Here is a 23,646-nt window from a genome sequence, read left to right as displayed (position 1 = left end):
AAGAACTGTTGCCTTCTAATGGAAGTAGTCTTAAGAGGGCTGTATGCAACACAACCACCAATTTAGCTATTCAATGTTATGCATATTAACTATATTTATCTAATTGAGAGAGAATCTTTTGCTTACCTCAAATGAATAGAGCAAAATTAGTCATTTATTAAAAAGAAACATTACAAATAAGTGTGCAAAATAAATGATTAAATACACAAAAGCAACATGCAAACAGCCACAGAATCTGCATTAAAAGTTAGTCCAGTTTATTACTGGACTCCAAAGAAATTTGCAGCTAAAGAGAACTAAGACTTCAATCTGTGAAATTAAAGCTGTGGTGCTGTATGAATGTGCCTCATGTAATGTAGTAGTAGTGTTCTATTTATCAACTTAAGAAAATGTGCCTTATTTCCAAAAATTAGTGATCCATAGTTGCCCAAACTGAAGGGGCAGAGGCAAGAGAGGGGGATGCATGTCAGCTGACTGGATGTTTGCCTAAGTGCAGTTAGGTCAAACCAAACACCATCCAGAAGTATGCAACACTTCAAAAACCATTTGCAGACTTTGAATCATAACAAGGCAACATAATTCACACCACTTATTTTAGAAGTACCCCACTGCAATTAAGGTTTACCTGTACTGGATGTGTTTCAGAACAGAAGGAGCCTCCCATTAAACCATGAACATTGTTTCCACACCATCCTATGCCATTTATTTCACAGGCTGAGTAGTGGTTAACTACAACAGCACTATCTAAAGTGTGCCTTTGGGTCAAATATGTACAGTTTGGCACCACTGAAAATTACATTAGTACTGATAGTTAATTCAACTTAACCAAGAACATGAGGGTTTACATAACTAAATCTGTGCCCACAAGGTAACTGCCCCCTAACTCCAGCACAGAGGGCAAGTACAGCTCCCGGGGGGGGGGGGGGGGGGGTTATTGTAGCCATTGTGTCCTCTCTTCCCTTCTCAAGGCAAGCTGCTGGTTACCAGTTCGGTTACCTAGCCTTTAGTCATTTCCTGCCCCTTACAGAGGTTCAGTGGAAGTGATGTAATATGCTCAATAGCTTTTCACAGGCTTTCCTGAAGTTTGTACAAAACCCCTCTAGTACATGGCTGGCACTCATCTGCACGCTACATTTCACAGTTTAACTAAAAAGAGAGACCCTGGTGGCAGAATTTGTTGAAAGCCACTTCTTGAAAACGGAAGGGCTGACAGAAACCACTTTTTTCCTAGTATTGAAGAAATAGCATGAGTTTAACAGGCAGAAGTCCTCTACATCAGAGCTTTTGGCTGCCAGTGACAAGGCTTCTCAGAGAGGTCTGTTGTACATCTTCATCAGTATTGGACATACCTACCCACTCCTACAGAAGCAGAATAACCAAGGCAGTACTTTGACCAAAACACTTTCTTCCTCAGTTTGGTCAAAGCTTGTCATCAGTCATTTCTAGAAACTGAGCATAGACATCCCTTGCGCATTCCCCTTTTTGGTTGAATAAGAATTTGTAGTAGCTACCATCAGCGCATATTGCTGGAGGAAGAAAAAAAAAAAAAAACACACAACACACTTTATGGTTAAGTTTTACACATGAAATAGCACATTTCTCCAACAAGCATCTTTTCAGAAAACTTACTGTTCTTGGCCAACTAGGGGCCACCTTGTTGACCTGTTTGGCTGGCTGGCAAAAGTTAAATTTCTTTAAGATGTTCCTGCTAAGCAGCATTCAATGCAAGGACAAAAGCAGTTTTGCTCTGCTCAAAGCACACATTAGTGGTCCTACACCCACAGTTCTCATTAGCACAGCTCCTATGGAATCCCACAGGCTTGACCCCCCAGGAAGGTTGGCTTGCTCATTTTTCCAAACACGATGGGCCTTGCTGTGGTTACCATAATCCCTCCCTGGACTGACAAGCTCCAGTGCCTTAGCCAATTATCCTTTCTAGCATAAGAGAAGAACCTCTGTCTGGTCAGGGGCCACTAGTGAAGCCCCACACACCACCCACCTCACTGATGTAATCCCCAACTTGGGCTCTGGGGTCTGAGCAGGAGTGCAGGTTCCAGAAGAAGGCATACTGTAGGAGATGGGGGCAGGAACAGGCTGGGGATGGGGGTCTAAGCGGAAGGAAAAGTGCAGGAGGTTGCGGGGGGGCGGAGTATGGACAGGAGCAGTCAAGGGGCACAAGGTCTGGGTAACTGGAATGCAGCTTATCTGCTCACCACCAGCCACACATGGCTCTGCACCTCCTCAGTCTGTTCCCAGGCATCATCATCTGTTGCTCAGATTCTCAACAAAAAAAATCTGAAGCAGCAGGAACCCTTTGGGCAGGCAGCAGAGGCTGCTGCTGCTCTCCCTCCCGTGACCAGCAGCGGACCCCAGAGCTGCTTCCTGCTCTCCTATCCTGGCCTCTAGCCAAGCCCATGAGCTAGACCTATCCTGATCTAGCCTGTGAAGCTTGGGGTGGGGGTAACCCCCCCACTCCACTGCAGGCTGGAGTATATGATGGGAAGCCCCAAGCCTCAGGGTCCAGATCCAGACTACGGGCCAGGGATTCTCCACCCATTTTATAGTATTAAAATAATCCATCAGCACTAAAACTTGGTCACAGAGGCAAGAGTGTGCCAGGGTTTGCTTTTGAAACAACCCTTGGTGAAGGTCAGGTGACTTACCTATGACAGCATTTGGCTCTGTTCCAAAGGCACAAATGCATGGAGAGCCTGAGGGAACCTGGAATTTGGAAAAGCTCCATTTGGAACTGAAGTACTTGGGGAGGAAGCTGGCGGAGGCCAAACTGAGAACAGAGAGAGAAGATGATGTACATGAGAGCCACAACAAGGATTCTGATGCCACCTCTCTAAATGTTATGATGCAGGTCCAAAGTAAGACCTGTATCCTGGCAGTGCCCCCTAAAATGCAATGCCAGAAACACAAATGAGGTCCACTAGAGGACTTCTCCAGTACTGAAGGAAGTTTTTTTTTGGGGGGAAAGGATTTGCCTGTGTGTGTTGTGGCAGCATAAGTTCTCTGCCTCTTCTCCTCCCCGCCCCCCCATACCAATGATTTCTCTTCAAACAGCAGCAGGCTGAGTTTTTGCTTCATTAAGTGTTACTATGGAAAAAAACAGCTTCACTCTGAAGAAGTCTGGGGGTGGAAGTAGAACATTTGACAGACTTGCCAGCAAGTGTTTAATATCAACAGTTAAAACCCCCCAAACAAACAGACCTCAAATCAGCAGGCCAGAGAACAGACGAAAGCCTACCTAGATTGCTTGTTCCTTTTGGGGTCTTCTGCAGCAAAGATATGTACTGTGCCATGATCACTTGATACACAGATTAGGGATGCATCCTGATTGAAATTGATGCTGTAGAGACATAATTGCAGACTTGTATTTAGCCTTCCTTCCCTTTAGTGGCTTGATAGGTAAGATACATCTATTATACTTAACCTAGAATTAGTGAGGCATAAAACCACAAACACTTAGCACTTGAAACCCCAGTTAAGCCTGTACACGCAACCTGAATTTCAAAAGGGACCTTGTCCTTTTGTCATCAAACTCCCTCCCAGAGGAGATGATATTTCAATCTCAGCACAAAGAGACCCATCAAAGAGAGCAAGTATATTACTGAAGGAAGGTTGGAGAGCAGGGGGGGAAAATAAGCTTACCAGTAGATATTAGCTGCTTGCGAACCTCTACGTAGCTCCTGGATTAAATGCCCTGATGAAGTATCAAATATTCTTATGAGGGTCCCCTGGAAAAAGTAAATTAAGCATTTTTTTTTTTTTTTTTAAGTAAAGATGGAAGAAATCTTGAGCTATCCTACAGTCATAGAAGTATTACATGATCACCACATGCAAACACCAACATCCCAAAACACCAACACTATCTTTGTCAGAGAAATCCTAACTGACTTGTGTAGATTTATTTTATTTTATGAACCAGGAGGATCCCTCATTAAGATTATGCTTGAAAGTACCATAGTCTCCCGTCCTACCCGCTACGTATTTTATGGCATGGTGCCTTTAGTAATGTACAGATGGACCAATTGTAACACTCTGAAATGTTACTAGAGTCCTGATACTGGTTTAGAGGAACATTTTTCACATTCAGAATTCATCCTCAGTCACTAAACCAAGACCAGACAGGATAAGGCAGGCTAAGCCACAAAGCTTAGTACATGTTCAGAATTTTCTGGAAGGATTCTCTAGGCACTCGAGTCCAACCTAAACATTCTTCACACCACCTAGCATCAGGCAATCCCCACTGCAAAAACACTGGTTGCAAGTGCTCTGAAGGTTAGGATTAATATTCAAAGAGATCTGGACATAACCAGAGAAATAAAGAGTCTAAGAGCAGCGAAGTACTCCACTTTGGAAGGAACAAGCAGTTGCATGCATATAAAATAGGGAATGACTGCCTATGAAGGAATAGTGTGGAAAGGGACCCAGGGGTTATAAGGGATCAGAAGCTAAATGAGTCAAGAGTGCAACACCATTGCAAAAACACCCCAAACCAACGTTCTGTACTTTATTGGCAGGAGTGTTGTAAACAAGACATGAGCAATACTTCTTCCACTCAGCTCTGCTTAGGCCTCCACTGGAATGTGGCACCAATTCTGGACTCCACATTTCAGGGAAGATTTGCTCAAATTGAAGGGGGGGAAAAAAAAAAAAAAAAAAAAAAAAAACCACAAACAAAAATGATTAAAGGTCTAGGAAACATCACCTAAAAGGAGAGACTGAACGTATTGGGTTTTGCTAGTCTTGAGAAGAGCAAAGAAGAGGTTTCAAACACATTAAAAGATTGTTATGGAGGAAGAGCGAGAAAAATTGTCTCTCTAAACCTCAGGGGATGGGACAAGAAGTTTAAACTGAAACTAGACATTAGGAAAATCTTCCTAAATATCAAGATGGTTAAGCACTGGAATCAGTTGCCCAGGAGGTCACAGAAGCTCCAGTGGGGACATTCCTTGACAACTAGCAGCATGAAAAGAAGTCAAGTTTAAATCTGCTTCCATCTACCTCCTGTACTGGCTGGCTTTAGAGAGCTTAACTGATTCAGGAGTACAAGGCCCCCCGACTGAGTGGAAACTTGTGTGTCTTAGATGCTTCTAGAAACCTGCACCTAAAAAAATTATGCAAAGGAAGTTATTTGCTGTTTTATATAGTTAGGTGATCTGATTGTGACACCAATATTGAAAACAAGGTGGACAAACAGGTATATAGTCCTCTAGTCCTCAAAGTTAGGAAGGCTTTACTTTGAAATGGAATGGTCCTCAACCGATGCATCGTGGCATTGAAAAATCCACTTGTATTCCATTGTTAGTAACTTTTTAAATTATGCAGTTCTAAAGGGTCTGGAAGAGCTTCTAGGGAGTATTTTACAGTGCATGAAGCTTGGAAAACCAAACAAACATTCTCCAACATGAAGATCAAGTATGTTCCTCAATCTAAAGCTAAAAAAGGTCAAGTTTAACTGAAGCCAGCAAAAGACTGGATGGTAGAGCACCTGACAGACTTGCAGAGTGCCCTCCCTTCCAGAAGTGAGCTCTTTATTACTATGTTGACCAGTTACAGGTTTTTACAAGGTAAGCTAGGATAGTGGAAGAGGACAATATGTGCCAAAGCTTGAGGTTCCCAGGAGGTTGTATTTCAGTAACTCCACAAATTCCTTGGAAGCAAAATTAAGAATCCAGTATAGTAAAAGCGTATTCTTGGTTCCAGACAGCTGGATTCAACTTGAGTAGATCCACTGGGTTTACTGGATAAAGTAATGTTGCAGCTCAGGGCTGCCAAAGTAGTGACAGATATCCAGGAAAACAGCTTTGCTGAGGGAGCAGTAAAGATGAATGGAAAAATTCTATGGGCACATATCCAAGTCTCAGTAGCTAGGTTCCTTCAGTCACTCTTCCAATAGTTACATTGTAACAAAGCCTTTGTGCCATTAATATTGGGACCACAGGGCGTGTATTCATAAACAGCCATAGGTAATGGAGCAGTTGCTTACTTTTTCTGATGCTGTTGCAATTCTTGTTCCCTGCAGGTTTAAAGCTATGCAGCTCAAGACTCCTTCATGAGCTGGTATGTCTACAGGAGGCTTTTCTGTATTAGCCAGATCCACAATCTGCACATGCCCAGTGTGTGTTCCAGGGAATGCAAGAAGGGAGTTATTACTATTTGGACATAGGACACAAAGACCTTTAAAAAAAAAAAAAAAGACAAAAGGAGCAATTTATTTTCAAGATATTAAAAAGCCCACACCTATGCTTGTTTTTCCATACACCGCAATAATTTTAACATAAGGAATTCCTAAAGTCACATGTTAAATTTAGAAATGCATTTCTGAAATTTGTTGCAAAATTTCTAATGTCTCCAAATACAATCCAGCAGTAAGGACAATGCATGTACAAGCAAATGTTGGGGGTAGTTTAAAAGGAGCACAACAAATGAACACAAATTGATCTGAGAGACTGCAATTCATCCCTAAGTACAACCAGTATAGTCCATGCTCTATCTAAGAATGTGGACATTTTCTCCAAGTCGCTTTACAGGTCTGATGTATTACTTACCATAAGGTGTTCCAAAGTCCATAGAAGTCTGACAAAAATTAGTTTGCCCAGCTAAAAGATTTTATGCTAAAAAATATTTTAATTGGGAAGGGCAAAATTAGCTTCTACATATGAAATCAGAGCCAAAAAAGTTAAAAATCAGAAGCAGGTCATCTTCTGAAGATTTATGTGCAGGTTTCCTTTGAAAATGAGGACAAAGGTCAGAGATAGGGAAGATCACTTTTGGGGGCAGGGAGAGAATATTGGCCCACAAGTAACAGGCCATAATATTCTTCCGTGCAAGTTCATTTGAGCACGTAGCGATTGTCTCATTTTATCCACAGAGTTGTTACCAGGGAATTGAGTGCTCTGGATGAGTTACACCACATGACATGACAGACATTGTGTGGGACCCATGGATCTTGATAGGTATTTTGATCACTGTAAACAGGGAAGATAGGGCTGCAGGTTTTGCATCTGTTGTTCTGGCAAGGCCAGGTGCTATCCAGAATTGATATGCCCTGGACTGTGGAGAGCTTGTTTCTGAGGGGCTTGGAGAGGTTGGAGGGTTGTTTGAAGGACAGAAGTGTGGTACAGGAAAGATGTTTGGGTTTCAACTGCTTAATGATCCCCCTGTGGATTCCAGTGTGGGGTAGGAGGTTGACAACTTGGGCCATGCTATCAGGTGGAATTGGGGGGGGGGGGTTGTTATTTCCCTATTTGAGCAGTTTCTCTCACTATTTGGGTGGCCTGTTCCATGATGTTGGCTACTGTTCTGTTTAGCAGGACCTAATCTTGATTGTTAGTATTCTGTTGGAAAAAACACTCCCATTTGTAGAACGCACCAATTTGTGACTTCATGAATCCGATGCAGGAAAGGGTAGCACAATCTTTGACAAATCAAATCCACATATGATAAAACCAAAGCGAGCTCTTTCCTGCAATAAAGATTCATGAAGCATTGTGAAATAACGCTAACTATCTACAACAAAATCATCCCACAAGGGTACAACTGTAGTGTTCCAAAACAAGACATTGGTAAATGAAATTAAACAGAAGATGAACAATAAAGCAAGGAATCCACAGTATATAAGTAGTGTAATGGTAAAAATGTGACAGACTAAAAAAGTAACAAAAGGTCACAAAAGAGCACCTTTATGTTCAGGACTAACCTTTAGGGTTGTAGCAGGTTTCAAAGACGTGCAACTGGTGGGGATTGTGGGTGAATGTAAAAACTTTAATCATGGAGTCCAAAACTACCACAATTCTGGAACAGATAAAAAGGAAATATCGTCTAAATCGAAAGCAGGGAACAGAGATAGACGGACACAGCCACTGCTGCATAATCAGAAGTAGAAATAGTAATGCTACTCAAGTAGGTTTTTTTCAAAATTTATTTTTGTGGTACTTTGACTTTTACTCAAGTCTTTTTTTCCCCCCCCCCACTCTGCTACCATGTCCAGATGTACTTAGTTACTCGCTACTTTCACCATGCCACTGACTCTTGCAAAAGCCAGCATTCTGCCAACCATGCAGTGACTTTTTTTAAAAGAAAAGAACCAATTAACAAGTACAATGACCCTGTGAACAATGTAGCTTTTCAAAGGCTTCCTCAACACCTTCTTCATTCAAAAACAGTATCTATGCATGGGTGGAGGGCTTGAGCTTCATTGGCTGGATCCAGCACATAGGAGAGAAGAAGCGTGGCACTGTGCGCTGCTGCTAACCCTCCCATTGGCTGGGGGAACACGGAAGTGAAACTGCTTGTTTTGGCCAATAGGGGCAGCAGACAGTGGTACCTGGAAGTGGCAGGAAGTATGGAGCCAGGTAAGTGCCAGTCCCTGCATCCCCATCCCTCTCCCTGCACAGCTTTCTCAGCCCCAGTCAGCTCCTGCACTCCCCTCCCACCCTAAATCTGCTCCTGAACTCTCCCTTGCTCCTGCACCCTTCTCCCTGGCCACACACCCCAACCCCAGCTCACTCCTGCACTCTTCCAGACACCCCACTCCCAGCCTGCTCCAGAACTCTACCTGCCAGATTAGGGATGGAAAAATCCCATTTAATTGTGGGTGGAGAGCACCCCAGTAAGGCCAGAGCAACCCCCGCTCCACAGCAGCCCAGTCTGGGAGTGTCCTCCCTGCCTCCTGGCCAGAGCAGTCCCTATCCAGAGCAACCTGGGCGTGCCATGGGACAGGGTGCTCCAGCTGGACCAGAACAGTCCCTGTCCTTGGTGGTCCTGAGTGCACTTTGTGTGGAGAACGTTCCAGCAGGGCTGAAGCAGCCCTGGTCCCAGTGCAACCCCTAGTAATTTGAAATTTCTGTAGTTTGACTCCTGTATTTGTTTTGGTCATTCTTAATCTTTATAAAAGAGTGCTGTGACTATATTTAAATTCCATAAATGCATAGTATAGAATACCTGCGTGTGGGCATGTAACAGGTTGGACAACTTCACAGAAAGCAGTTACTAATGTTTCACAGGCATGACAGAAAGGCATAGTGGGGATATGCAAGGACCAGTTTTGGGCCCAGTATTTTCATCAAGGATTTAGATAAAGGCATACAGAGTAAGCTTATCAAGTTTGCAGAGTTGGGAGGGACTGAAAATGCTTTTGAGGTTGGAACCAGATTTCAGAGAGGTGGTTTGAGGAAAATATAATAAAGACAAAAGTGAAGTACTCCACTTAGGAAAGAACAATCAATCAGTTTCATACATACAAAATGGGAAGGGACTCCCTAGGATGGAGTATGGCAGAAAGCGATCTAAGGGTCATAGCAGACTACAAATTAAGTATGAATCAGTGTGACACTACTGCAAAAAAGGCAAACATGATTCTACAGTGCATTAGCAGGATTGTTGTGACCAAGACATGAGAAGTCATTCTTCTGTTTTATTCTGAGCTGATTAAGCCTCAGTTGGAGTATTGTGTCCAGTTCTGGGCAACACATTTTACAAAAGATGTCAAGGAATTGTAGAGAGTGCAGAGAAGAGCAACTAAAATGATTAAAGGTCTAGAAAATATGACCTAGGAGGGAAAATTTAAAGAAATGGGTGTGTTTAGTTTAGAAAACAGAAGGCTGAGAGGCAGACAACATAGCAGCTTTTGAAGTACCTAAAAGGGTGTTACAAGGATGAAGGAGATTGATTATTCTGCTTAGCCTCTGAAGATAGGACAAAAAGCGATGGGTTTAAACTGTCCAACCTAAACCTCCCTTGCTACATTAGAAAAATGTAGCCTACCTGTCAGGGTGATTAAGTACTGATATGAATTACCTATGGTGGTTGTTGAATCTCCATCATTGGAGATATTTAAGAACAAGCTGGATAAATATCCAACAGGGATGATACAGACAGGGCTTGGTCCTACTGTGAGGGCACGAGACTGGATGACTTCTTGAGGTCCCTTCCATTTCTAAGTGTTCTATAATATACACAACACACAAGCGTGTGTGTACACATGCACACTGTGTGTGTGTAAAATATACACATGGGGAAAATGATGATTCCCTATGATAACTTACGTGGTTAACCACAGGACACCTACTTTTTACTTCTGCATACTTGTGTACAATTAAGATGCAACATTTGTATTTTTACCCAAGTAGTTTTTCTGAAGAATGTTTTCAGTTAGTTACTTCCCTTCCCCACCCCCCAAGTGTAGTAGTACTTTTACTTGTAACTTTTGTGGGTACTTTTTGCCATCACTTTGCATAATTATTTCAATTGTACAGTGTCTTCGTCATATTTTAGTTTGATCCTTACACTTTTACCACCCCAACCAAGCGTAACTGCAGTTCCTAACAAAACACTGTCATGGCTGTGGGTTAACCTACATAAGTGATAAAACATGTAACAAGATGGACAAAGCTAACTGTTCACAAACTGAAGCACAGGTTCCCACTACAGACCAATAGCAACTCCCAACAACATTTTTCTGTACATGACAAAGCAAGTAAGTGTCGGTGATAAGAAGCTATATACCAACCTACTTGAACTATGATCCACTCTTTCAGAGCTTATCCAAAAGTCCCATTTTATGTAGGATTCTAGCAGCAGACATATGCTTTATACAATTTCCTTCCATGGACATCTGAGAATCTCAAAAATACTTCAAATAATTTTTACTCATACCTACCTATCTCTTCGCAATTTAACTGCTTTGACTTCTGTTGAAAATTCTATTTCAATCACTGTCTTCTTTTTCAGATCATCCCAGATCATCACTGAAATGGTGGAAAAGATCTCATCAGAATAGCAGTTATCTTTCATTTCAGATTTCTAATAAGTTTGACACAATCACTTCAATTGGAAAGCACTTATATAAATTTGAAAAACTAACAATGAGAGACGTTTGTTGGACACTGGTCCTGATTTTGCATTCAGCCTGAGCATACAGCACTGAATGGTTGCTTTCCAACTCCACCTCCCTCCCCACAGTCTGCCCAATTAAACAGTAAAGAATTAAGACAGAATCACAACTGTCAAGGTATTACTAGAGTATTAATATCCCAAGTGTTTCCAAAATGCTTTACAAACTATGTACAAACAAAAAAGTCACTTTACTGATCTCTAACAGCAATGAAGGGTCCTGTGGCACCTTATAGACTAACAGAAAAGTTTTGAGCATGAGCTTTCGTGAGCACAGACTCACTTCATCAGATGCAGCATGTTAGTCTATAAGGTGCCACAGGACCCTTCGTTGCTGTTACAGATCCAGCTAACACGGCTAACCCTCCGATACTTTACTGATCTCTGAAATTCAACCAAGTCTGTAAAGGAACTTGGATCTGTTTAATAGTATACACATATCAAATACTTTAGGATAAGAAGTGACCAATTGATAAGAAGTGACCAATTGAAACCAGAGGATTTAGGCAGCTAGATTAAATTACGGAAATAAAACTAGACATTAAGACAAATGGACAAAAATGACAAGTGGTCAAGACCCGCCCCGTAAACGCTATCTAAAAAGCTAGCACCTCCAGTACAACCATGACATCATTCCATATAAACTGAAAATACTTCCACTGAATCAAACCATATTGCATCACCAGAGGTTTTTCTTTAGCTTTCTCCCATGAAATTAAATGGATCAGAGCATCTTAGTAAAGTTTTAGGTTGTATAGTTGCAGTATACAATACACAGGCTGACACTTCAAAAGAAAACTAAGGTGTGGGATTGGATGCCTTGGTGATTTGATCGAAGAGAAAGCCTCCCTGTCAGGTCAACTGCTTGAGTAGGTTGATCAGTTTCAGTGGATTCATATTTAAAGACAAATGCAAATAGGTCCAGTTGTTATTAGGATGAAATACAGGCTGCTTCACCGTTACATCACGAGCATTCATTCTAAGCTGGCAGTGTCAAAAAACAACAACACCCCTACACTAAAATGGGATTTTTACAATTCAGCAGTGAGGGCAGGCAAGCTTCACTGACCTGGGAACAAGAGCTTAGTGAACAAGTGAAAACACCAAAACTAAGTGCCAATCTTTCAGTCTTTGTGCATCTCAAGCCATCAAGTTGTCCAGTTCAGAAAGACTTGGTCACAGAAGTGGCTTTATTATTATTTTGTATTTTGCCTAATATGTTTAGAGAGCTTGACAAACATTAACAAGTGCTGAGTGTAACTATGGCTTCCCGGAAACTTTCCAATATTGTCAAGATTGACTGAACTGTAAAACTATTACTGCAAAAAAATTTGTAATGATTTCCCCTATGCTACCCATCTTATAAACACAGACTTTTAAAATATTATGTATTTGAAAGTTTTAGCAAATTTACAAATCACTAGCCAAGCTTGCAGCTCTGTCAGATTTCCTTTCCATTTCTCCATGGCAGATTTCTATTGGCATGAGGTCTGAGTGATGATGAAATCTCAATCACAAATGCAAGAATGCTTAAGTACAGCGTTTCTCAAGCAGGGATCTCCAGGAGCTTGCAGGCCCCATTGATCAACTCTTTCCCCTTCCTCTGAAGCAGGCTCACTACATGCTCTGATTCCATGCAACTCCAGAAAGCGGCCACCAGGTCCTTGCAGCTCCTAGGCACATGGGCATCCAGATAGGCTCTGTGCAATGCCCCAGGCCACAGACCAATGCCATAGCTTCCATTGGCCAGAAACCACATCCAATGGGAGCTGCAACAGGAGCAAAGACAGTATGTGGAGCTTCACTAGCCAGCCATGCATTTAGGGACCATGGGGATCTGGCAGCCACTGCCTGGAACCCACAGTAAGTGCCACTGGAATCCCACACCCAATCCAGAGCTTGCACATTCCAAAGCCCAGACTGGAACCCCCACCTGCACACCAAATCCCTCACCCCACAGCCCGCACTTTCCTCCCAAACCCCTTTTGCAGCCCAATGAAAGGGAGAGAGAGTGGGAGAAAGCAAGCGACAGAGGGCGGATGAAATGAGTGGGGTATGGACAGGGCCTTCAAGAAGGACCAAGGCAGAAGGTACCTAAAAATAAAATGTAAATAAAAATGCAAGTATTCAGGTTGCAAAAGTTTGAGAATTATTCTTAGAAGGTTTTTTCCTGTTTTTAAAGAAAGTTTATTTTCAACAGCTCTTAGCAAATGGTGAGCAAGTCACTCACCAAGTAAAATGATGCACAGGTTGTACCTCTCTAGTCTGGCACTCTGTCAGTCAGCAACGTCCGTAATCCAGCATAATTTAGTTAGCTGGATGACTGCTTATTATAGGTGTGGCCAAGTTTCCTGTGGCCCCATAAAGTTTGTTTACAGCCACCAGTCCTGGCTCTGTGCTGTTACTTAGCTGTAATTTACCCCAATTGTCTAAGAGACCAGTAAGCAGGGAAGTGGTAGTAATGCTCCTAGACAATATATGGACCTCTCCTGGTCCAGCAAATTCTCTTGTTTGGCACCAGTCAGGTCCCCAGAGTGCTGGACAAGAGAGGTTCAACCTGTAGAAAAGAACCACAGATATTCCAGAGCAAACATAACACAAGAAGTCTGGAATCAAATTCTGCCGTGACACAAGCATCCACAATTTCTCTTGACTTAAGACGAAGACACACCATCATTTGATGACTTCAATATTAGAGACCTGCCAGCTTCTTTGGAAGAGGGGGGAAAAAAAAAAAAAAAAAAATCTAGCTTGGGGTTTGTTGTTGGACACAGATGGCAGAAAGTTTATGCTTAGTGGTCAATACTGTACCTTTGTTAGGTGGATATTTTGGCTTTTTTCCTCCACCAACTAATGCTAAATAGTTGCACCGAAATAGCATTTCAACATGGCCAATGCCGCCTTCCAGAAATTCTGTAAAACAAAACAGGAAATGTGTAAATATACTCAGCTATTAATTTCACTGCAGAACAACTAATAATTGGAACATTCTCCTCTTTTTAACTAAGTGTGACATTTAAGGATCTCTTACGGAGTGTAAAATATGGTTCAGGTCAAGACCACAAGAAAATGCACTGTTATGTGTGTAAGGTTCTCTCAGTTATCCATGCTGTGAAAAAACTGCACAGATCTCCCCTCCGGACCCCAGCTGGATACGAAGACAATCAGAAGAGTAATTACTCTTAGCTGTAATGAGCACCTCTTCTCAGTAGACACCACAAGTTACATTGAAAAAAAAAAATCCCAGGTTATTCAAAAGTTGTTTATCAGTTAAAGAATTAGGTTGTCCCTCCCCTCCCCCAATGAATGATACTGAAGTGTAAAATGGAAAATAAGCAGGTATTTATTTATGGTATGTATATAGCTTGATGATCCCATTAAAAGTATTTTTCTAGTAGAGTAACATTTTTTGAAGGCAAGAAGAAAGTTTTTAGGAAGGATTTTGAATAAGAAAAGTGGATGCTTAGTAAATACAGACTAGATAGGCATGCCATGTTTATGGGCACCATTGGGGGGGGCGGGGGGAAAAAGCAGAGATGAGGCAAAGCTAGCATCAACTATGGTGATAAAGTTGTACTAGGTGCCTCTTACTGTTTATTTTCCCTTGCAGTTTATGTATTTAAAACAAAACTAAAAGACAGACTGTATTCTAGTCAGTTTTGTCTTTTGGGTCTCAAGTTCTATCATCCTTCCCTACAGCTTCAAGGGGAAGATGGAGCTGTTCATAAATCTCACTCTCTGCCCAGTGAGCTCTATGGTCGCCAATACCTGGTGGAATAAAGTTTCATAGTTGTAGGGCAAGTGCTTAAAGTTCACGCCCATCCCCCTGCGAGTCTCATTTTCAAACCCTGACATCACAGGCTCCAATCTCTGCAGTTAAGTACTAAGTCCTGGTTAGTATTAACGTGTCATAAGTGACAATTCAATGGGTTATGAAACACTGCTTTGCATATAGGGTACATACTCCATTAGGATCTTGACCTGGATCTGGTATTGCAGGTTGCCAGTACAGCATGTGGGTTGGGGGAAGAATATGCTCCATCTGTTTTGCTCTGAACACAAATCAGTACATGCATATCCATTTGGAGCTTCTTCATGGTAATCACTTCCATCACAAAGCAGCAGTGAACCAGCTGGACTAGGAGGTAATTATACCTGGATCCCCAAAGCTAGAGCCAACGGGCATCCAGAGCAAGAGTCCACAATGACACTATTCCAGCCTCATATTGATGGTCAGTGTGCAAATGCCCTACCATTACAATTTTAGACAGTTACCCCAACACAGATTGTCCACTTACCACCACCACTTCTCTCTTGCACAGATTACTTTTCAGCCAGGAAACCAGCATGATAGTGCTTTTTATGTCTAATGTGAAGGTACGACAGCCACTATACTTGAGAACTGTAATGGAGTGGATGCAGCTCAAACACTGAGGGAGTGGAAGCAAGATATTCAGCATGGATGAGATCAAGACAGATGTCACTAGTACTTTGGTGCAACGTTCCCTCTACTTGTTCCATCCACGGGCAGATTAAATGATGCGCACCAAGGCATCTGCAAATTCCACCACCAGCAGAAACACGTGCTGCTGGCCGTGGGCACTTTGCTGATCAGCTGGGCAGCACTTGAATCTCTGCTGGATGACCACCCAAGCACTCATCTTACAGGCAACACTGGTTAGGGGCTACATCCCTCTTTGGGCACCTAAAGTACGTGCACATGACCCAGAGACATCCGCACTACTGGAAGTTAGATGAGAATGCTTAAGATAGATAACTGGAAAGCAGTGAGGCTCTTAGGAAACCTCTGAGGTTTCACTGACAGGCAAATGGAGGGCTCTATGAGAAGGGATTATACCTGTGGTGTAAAAAACACAGCCATTCCTCTCAGAACAGATGCAGCCTGGTTCATTTCACTGGTTAAAAAGGATTTTCACCAAGGCTTGGTCTACACTAGGTAGGTAAGTCAACTGCACACCTGCAGCCATCCAAACAGAGGGAGTAAAAGGGTCAACTTTCGACCCCAGAAAACTAGATTTTGTGCCACGCTCTCTCATGTGCACAAAACAAAAACAAAAAAAAAAAAAAACACACACATCGAACTCCAGAAGATCGACCCTGACCAGGTCAATCATCCCAGAAGCACAGACATAGCCTGAGTTTCTGGCAAATTTTATTTTTGACCAAAACTATATACACCTATGATCCATATGGAGTACAAGGATTTAAGTCAAGTAAGTCAAAGCAAATTTTACCTAACAGATTTGGGCAGAAAAAGCTCCACACTTGACATGGGGCTCTAGTTTATAATATACATCTGAATCTGTAGTTTAGGCTATGACTTTAAAGAGCCACCAGAGATCTTTCTTTAAGTGAAGGTTACTCACCTCTGCAGTAGCTGAGGTTTTTCAAGATGAGAGTCCCCTTGGGTGCACCACTCCAGGGACGCACCAAAGCCTAGAGTGGAGCATCCATGGGGACATCTCTCAATGAAGAGCCAACACTTAGAACATATTACAGACAGCTCCTCTAGTAACCAGGGCAGAGGTTTCAGTCCGATACTAGCTTTGAGCCTATGCTGCTGAGCCTGTTAGCTCAGACAGTAGAGGACTACCAGAAGTTCAACTGCTAATCTAGAAGTGGCATGAATAAACTTGCTTAGGAGCTGGTATTGTCCTCCATGACTGAAGGAACATCATTGAATAAGGACTCAATGCACAAAGAAAGTAACCCAGGCAAGAGTCCTGCAGAGAAGACAAGTAGGCTGGACTTTCAAAACAGAACTAAGAAAAATGAGAAAGCATCTCCCACCTTGTTTCTCCTTTTCTTTGAGAGGGTCTGCATTATAAACTCTGAATCCATTTTCCATTCCACATGCAAAGCATCCTTAAAAAAAGAAAAAGCATTAATTATGAAGCGCAGGCAAAACAGAGTAAGTCAGAGGGCTGGGAGGCCTGTGTCACTATTCAAGAACTTTAAGACCAATGAAATTTCTTTCAAGAAGAACATTGTCTGTCTTTAATAGTTCAAAATGGAAAACAAGTAGAAACTGCAGAGATGGCTTTTATACTTTGTTTCAAGGTTAGAAGTTCCTGGTGTGTGTAAACAGGTGGTGAAGAAACAATAAAAGGAAAGGAGACATTTCATCAAACGGGAGGCAGTTTCACCTTGAGTCAATAGAAGGGAACCACAGTACTAGCATATCCTTAATGAATCTTACACACTCAGCGTTTCCTCAATGGATGGTCCATGAGCTGTCACCAGAACCTAAGATCCCCTTGACATAGCTTAGGAAGGCAGCAAGCCAGTGCCTGGTCTCAAAAAGGTTGATAAATGTCACACTAGATTATGACATAATTATATGCAGTGAAGTATCTGCATGGCACCACAAATATTCAGAATCTTGTGATTAAGTATTATCAATTACACACTTAGATAATTTTAAGATATGCTTATCAGATATGACAGACCTTGAAAAACAAGTGTATTCAACAGTTTTGTTTCACCTGAAATTTGAACTAGCCTGAATCAGCAAATTATCAATTTCAGAAAAATTTGCTGAGGACTGACAATCTCCTGTACTTATATGCATGGACCTTCCAGGTCAGCAGTCAAGACAACAATCGGTGTACAATGAAAACCCTACCCCTCTCAGAGACCTGAAATACTGCCAGAATCCTGAAGTTATCCAATAGCCTAGAAGTTTGAGGGAAAGGGGATGGAAGAAAGTGACAGGAGAAGTTGGTGCTGAGAATTCTGAATAAAGAATCCAGTGATTCAACAATTAATTCTCTTTTCCTCTGTTTGGTTGCCATTTTACTTTAATACAGTTTCATCTCAAATATGACCATACACCAACTTGATTAGCTGGAGCTCAGCCATTCTATCATGCACAGGATGCATGTTTTGGAGTGTCCTTAGGATTCCTGACTTAGCTCATAAAAAGCAACAATTACTGCAGGAGCACTGCTCCTCCTGTTTGTATCAGCAAGTGCTTGGCCACTGATTTCCAGGCAGTGCAGTACCAGGCTTTTATTCTGCAAGCACTCATTGCTAGCAGACCCCTGGAGCAACATAAGCAGCTACCTCTGAACCTGCTTTCAGTAGCTATCTCACAAGAATTGAGGAGAAAGATCAATGGATCTTATTCACAGGCACCCATGTACTGGTCTGTAGAGCACAACTTCATGCTAAGCCTTGAGATTTCTGCTTGGCCCAGTTTCTAAAGCAGTTTTGTGTATGTACACAGAAAAAGGGCAAACTGTTAATATTGCCAATGAAAGTTATTTACTAAATATAACATTAAAGATGCTTTAACATTTTGAATGAACTGCAACAACGGAGTTTACATTTAGCTTTAATATTAGTGAAGTACCATAATTTTATGACAAACCCTAACGGAGTGTATGTTACAAGATATTAACATTTGCTAGATTGCCCCTGAATGCTTTATAAAAAGGCAGACTTCCCAGAGAAAGGCAAGTTCAGACATTTCCTGGAAACTTAACAGAAGACAATATAGTTAACGTATGTCTACAATGCAGCTAGACGTATGCCTCCCAGGCCAGGTAGACAGACTCCCACAAGCTTTGCTTGGGCTAGCTCACTAAAGATAGTCTTGTCGACACTGCACTATGGGCAGCAGCTGAAGTTACCCACCTGAGCTCAGACCCAACAAGTCAAGTGGACTTGGCCTTGGACACAGGACTGCCAGACAATAGCTGGATTCTATTACCAGCACAGCAGTGTGACCTTTGGGGGACCAGAGGGAGTGAAAGGAGAGGAACCCCCTTCAGTATGTGAAACTACTACTTCCTTAGCACAGTGAGAGGGTTTAAAAGTGCTATCAGGTATTATACTAGTTAGACTATATAGTAAACCCCCAATTTAATGCAGGGGAAAAGGGGTGTTCGTTAAACCCAAACGTTCATTAAATCCAAGGGTTTAGTGCCTCTCCCCTGCCCCCAAATAATGCTGGCAACTCACTGGACCTGCTGGAGCCATTGCAGCTGAAGCCACCACCATGGCAGCACCTACCTGTGTACAAGCCCCACACCAGTAAGAGGCGCACATGGTGGCTCCAGAGGGGCCTATGGTGAGTTGCCTCACATACTTTTTTTTGGGGGGGTCCCCCCCAAGACTGGTGGATTTAGCAGACTTCAGGAACAATGGAGGTCTAGTGGACATCTCTTATTCCGGAAGTCCACTAAATGGGGGGCCATAAAATAGAGGATTTACTGTATTTTACAGTACAAATATCACCTCTGGTAACAGGAAAATAGTTACAGTAGCTTGCAATAAGCTGCTCCTCAGATCAAGAACTACTTTCCTAAAGTCCACACAACTCCTCTGCACATACTGTTGGTGCTACCAGAAATAATTTGTCAAGTGCTTTGAGATCCTGGGACAGATCTCAGAATTAAGATTATATCAAATTTTACATTAATAGAAACTGACAAAAGTAGTTTGTTGTGAAGTACTCGATAGCACTTAGCCTCTTCTGCCAGATAATGACCCTTTAGTTCAAATATTTTTAAAAAGTTTGTAATGAAACACACCAGTCACAGACTTAAGTTCTTTTCCATCCCCATTAGATCATCCTTCTCTTCTTCTTCTGAATACAGGATTGGCTATTCTGGAGTTAAGAAATGAGGCTAAGATACTCACACTAAGTTTCAGCACTCCAATGACTCACTTTTCTATTTCTGGTTAGTAACAAAATGGAAGAAGTACAGTTTTGCTCCTAGGCACGGTTATTAGAATTACATTCACGATAATAAGGAAAAATAACTAATAAGATAAACATCTTTAAAACCTCTCATCACGCTAGCAGGTACCATACTGGTTTAGGCTATATTTTAAAGTCCAATATACCAGTAATAGGCAAAAATAGCTATAGTAACTTGAAAACAGAACCTCCCTCACTTTGCCAGTATTTAAAACAGATGATTGTGAGAATAGGTACCTAACAATGCAGTTAAGGGAAGTCCCTGAGCTCAGGCTCTATCTTCCTAAAGCTTGTACAACTCCTTTGTACGTACTGGTGTGCTACCATAATTAAATAATGCTTCACATCTGGGGCATCTTTTTCTGACAAATTCAGAGGGTGGGAGCAAAGTTGAGTCAGCATATACAACACTGTCCTAAATGGCATCGTTAATAAGATAACTAGACAATTATTTCTTTCCTAAAGACTACATCATTCAAAGTTGAGGGAGCCTAACCCACCCCCTCTCACTCCAGACAAGATATCTGGCACTTATTTCATTCTGGAAACAATGAAAGTTGCAACATCAAGATTTTTTTTAATTCTAAACTGAGCATCTGATGCTGAGACGGGCAGAATCTTGTAGCACTGGCTACAGGACCCAATCTTAAAATATACTTCATCACTCCTCACTAGGCTTAGCACATACAGAATAAGGACCAGAGTTAATCTCTAATGTCTGAAGACACATTCTCAATGGCAATTAAAGTTAACTACAATTTTGTTGACTAGATTAAGACTTATTCTGGACAAAAAATTTGGTACTCATTCGCAAGACTTCTCCCCTCACTGCTTCCCCTAAACGCAAGGGAAAGATACTTTCTCAAAAGACTGATACTTTGTATGCTGAGATAGCAGGATTAGGAACATATACACAGTTTCTTGGGACAGACAACGATGGAGATTTTCAAAAAGCATCAGAAACAACAATGCACCTAACTGCTATTAAAAGTAAATCAGATTTAGGCACTTAAACTTGTGCCTTAGAAAGTCTCATCACATTTCCCCGAGAAAGGAGTGCCAAACATAGGACTTGAAGATTTAATTAGTTTTTTCCCCCACCCAGTGGTCTCTATATATCATTAGACAGAATAAAACTACTGACCTATTTTTATTGTTGTGTTTTAACCAAAATTTAAAAGTAATGTTTCTCAAAACGCACACACCAGGGACTTTTGTGTTGTCATAGCTTCCAGGGCATCCTACTCCATGGCTGGTATCAGTGGCTGGACTCTGCCCATCTCTGGGGATCAAAGGTGGAAGACTGGGCAGGTCAGTGATTTAACTGTCCCAGGGCTGGAAGGGTTAGGCTTCAGCCCTTGGGTGGTAAATGCCATTCCCCATGATATTTTTTCCTCTTTTGCCTCCCCCCACCCCATCCAGTTATCCTGATTTCCCATATCCACCTTCACATTTAGGGCTTAACACACCACAAGCAGTCCTGTAGCACCTTAAAGACTAACAAATGTATTAGGTCATGTGCTTCTGTGGCAAAGACCCACTTCCTCAGACTAACACAGCTACCCTCTGAGCTTATTTAGGGCTTAATCTTCCCCCAGGTTCACCTTGGCTAAGTAAGTCCGCCGTGATAAGCAGTATTTATATGTTTATCATCATTTTTCACAGCAGATTAAGTAGCTTTTTTTTGGTTGCTTGTTATAAAAAACAATCTGGGGAAAAAAACCTATCCCATTCAAATTATGATTTAGGCATGTATGTGTGCATGTGTGTTTTTCCTCAAATTAAGTATTTAAGAAAACATTCAGAGCTGCATTCTGAGGGCCCCTGTGGGGCAAACTGTTGTGAGAACCGCTGATTTAGCACACAAACTAAAATCTCCTTTGCTAACTTGTACAAGATAAAATACAATTTAAAGTAATACAGGTACATTTGTATTGCAGAAGGTTTTACAATGCAAGTTACAGCTATTTGGGCATATCTACAGAATGAATGACAAATGAAAAAAAATCAAGCCCCCGGTATTCAGCATAACAGATGATTCAAACAGGAGAGGCAGACTTCACTGAGAATGGTGCAGAGCTACACAACAGAAGCTAAGTGGCTCCACACTGGACAGAGAAAGATGGAAGGAAATAGTGAGAGAGGCATCAGACACCAATGGGTGCTGAGCCATGGTTTTTGAGGACAATGAAGTACATTCAGCAAATTACTTCCTCAGTGAATTTCAAGAGAACCTCTTTTTTAGGACAGAAAATTAAAAAGCCTTGTAAAAAGCTACTCTACAACTTAATCTGCCACATCAATGATTAGTGATTTTTTCTGTGCCAAAATTAAAAATCTACTTTTCAGAAAGTGACAAGGATTGACCTTCTAAACAGGAAGGACATCAAAAAAGTCACTAATTGTTTTTTAAAATTCTGATGACATTGTGGCTCCAAAGCATTCTTTTTAGACTTGATGGCAGTGAGAAATGAACAAATGGAGGGCATGGCTCTGCAAATACCATATAGAAACCTCTAGTTTAAGAGACCCAAAAGCTGCTTCAACACTGGTAAAAATCCAAGTACACAGTGCCCCACCAGCCATACTAAGAGTGGAAACAGTAACATACACAACAAGATGGTAGCAAAAGGCACTCTGAAGTGATAACTTTTACTATTACCAACATGAACAGCGATAAACTATATACCAGAGTTTTCCTAGTACACGCAAAGCATTTCTAAACATAGTTGTTGCAGAAGCCACACTAAAAAAGGTTCTAATTCTGATATTTCCCTTCCAGCACTAAAGCTAAAAGCGTTACCTACTGTCGCACTCTAAAACTCAAGCCACTTCCAAAACTTGCACTGAGATTTGATGATTCACAGCAGTGGTGCACCAGACCCCAGAGTTCAGTCATAAGTCCGAACAGTGCCTGGGGCTACCGGGACAGAGGAAGGAAAACGGCACAGGAAGGGACAGAGGAGAGGCTCCCACACAGCACTGGAGGATCATTTCAGCCCCATTCTGGGTAGCAACAGATCATGCTCCACTTCACCACCACGGTGAGCTCCAGCCCCTCACCAGCTGGGGGGCTAGTTCGTGGCGCCCCAAAACTTTTCTTTGGTTAGAGATTTTTAGGGGTGGGTGGGGGAGAGAGAGAAAAAAAGGGGGGGGAAGGGTTGAGGACAAAAGGACGGAGTATTTCCCCATTGTCCAGCTCCCACACTCAACCCCCCCCAACCAACCTTTCCCTCCCTTCACCCTCTCCCTCCTTCCCCTCCCCCAAGCCCTCAGCCAACCCCTCCCCCTCCAAAATCCCCCTCTCTCTCCAGCCACCCCACCGTCCCTCCCTCCCAGAGCCCGCCACTCCCACCCACCCCAACCGAACCCCGCAGGGACCGCGCATTTCCCGAGCTGCTCCGACCCGCGCCCCGTCCCTTGGCCGCCCCCGGCCCGGCCCGGCCCGGCCCGGCCCCTCACCGTGGTCCTGGTTGAAGCCGGCGTACAGCAGCCCGTTGCCGTGCGGGTTGGCCGGTAGCAAGTTCATGACTCCTGCCGCTCCGGGCTCGGGCCGCGGCCTTTAAAGCATCGCGACCGCCGGCGGACGCAGCCCACACGCCGACACTCACCGCGGCCGGGCGGAGATAGGGACAGGCCAGCGGCCGCTTCCGACCCCGCCAGGCCTCGCTCCGAGCCAGACAGCATCCACCCGCCAGCCGGGGAGCGCCGAGCAACCGAGCCGCCGCCGGCACCGCCCCCTTCTCGGCACGGGGCCGCCCCGCCCCCACGCGCGAGGGCTGGCGGGAGAGTGGGGACCCGCTGTCCCTCAGTGGGGTGCTGGTAGGGAGCCACCGCCCCCTGGGGCCTGGAGCGCTTCTCTAGGGCTTGTGTGGGGAGGTATCTCCCGTCACGTCCCGCGGCTGCTTGGAGGGAGGCCCACATATGAGGCTGTCCCAGGTGGAGCCTGGATGTGGGGACTCCTTGAGGGCCTAGAAATCCGTCAGAGGGGGGTCTTTGCCCGCGAAAGCTTC

The 23,646-nt window shown here is 42.9% G+C and overlaps 1 protein-coding gene across 2 annotated transcripts; it reads right to left on the bottom strand.

Annotated features, from left to right (window-relative positions):
* Window positions 1–136: 136 nt before the first annotated feature.
* On the bottom strand, window positions 137–23,460 carry WDR45B (WD repeat domain 45B). 2 transcript variants are annotated; one of them, XM_075014659.1, is made up of 10 exons: window positions 23,096–23,460; window positions 16,717–16,791; window positions 13,717–13,818; window positions 10,673–10,760; window positions 7,712–7,806; window positions 5,999–6,189; window positions 3,658–3,743; window positions 3,254–3,355; window positions 2,664–2,785; window positions 137–1,526 (listed from the first exon to the last, which is right to left on the bottom strand). In XM_075014659.1, the coding sequence occupies exons 1-10, from the start codon at window positions 23,160–23,162 to the stop codon at window positions 1,420–1,422; spliced, it is 1,035 nt and encodes a 344-aa protein (XP_074870760.1). In that variant the 5' UTR covers window positions 23,163–23,460; the 3' UTR covers window positions 137–1,419. The 2 variants fall into 2 exon arrangements, with proteins under 2 accessions (XP_074870760.1, XP_074870761.1); XM_075014660.1 differs by lacking the exon at window positions 23,096–23,460 and adding an exon at window positions 15,204–15,335.
* Between the last annotated feature and the right edge of the window lie 186 nt (window positions 23,461–23,646).

The sequence above is a fragment of the Carettochelys insculpta genome, chromosome 20 (assembly GCF_033958435.1).
Source record: "Carettochelys insculpta isolate YL-2023 chromosome 20, ASM3395843v1, whole genome shotgun sequence".
NCBI lineage: Eukaryota > Metazoa > Chordata > Testudines > Carettochelyidae > Carettochelys > Carettochelys insculpta.
Note: the sequence above shows the minus strand (reverse complement) of the source record. Positions and strands in the feature narration are given on the sequence as shown.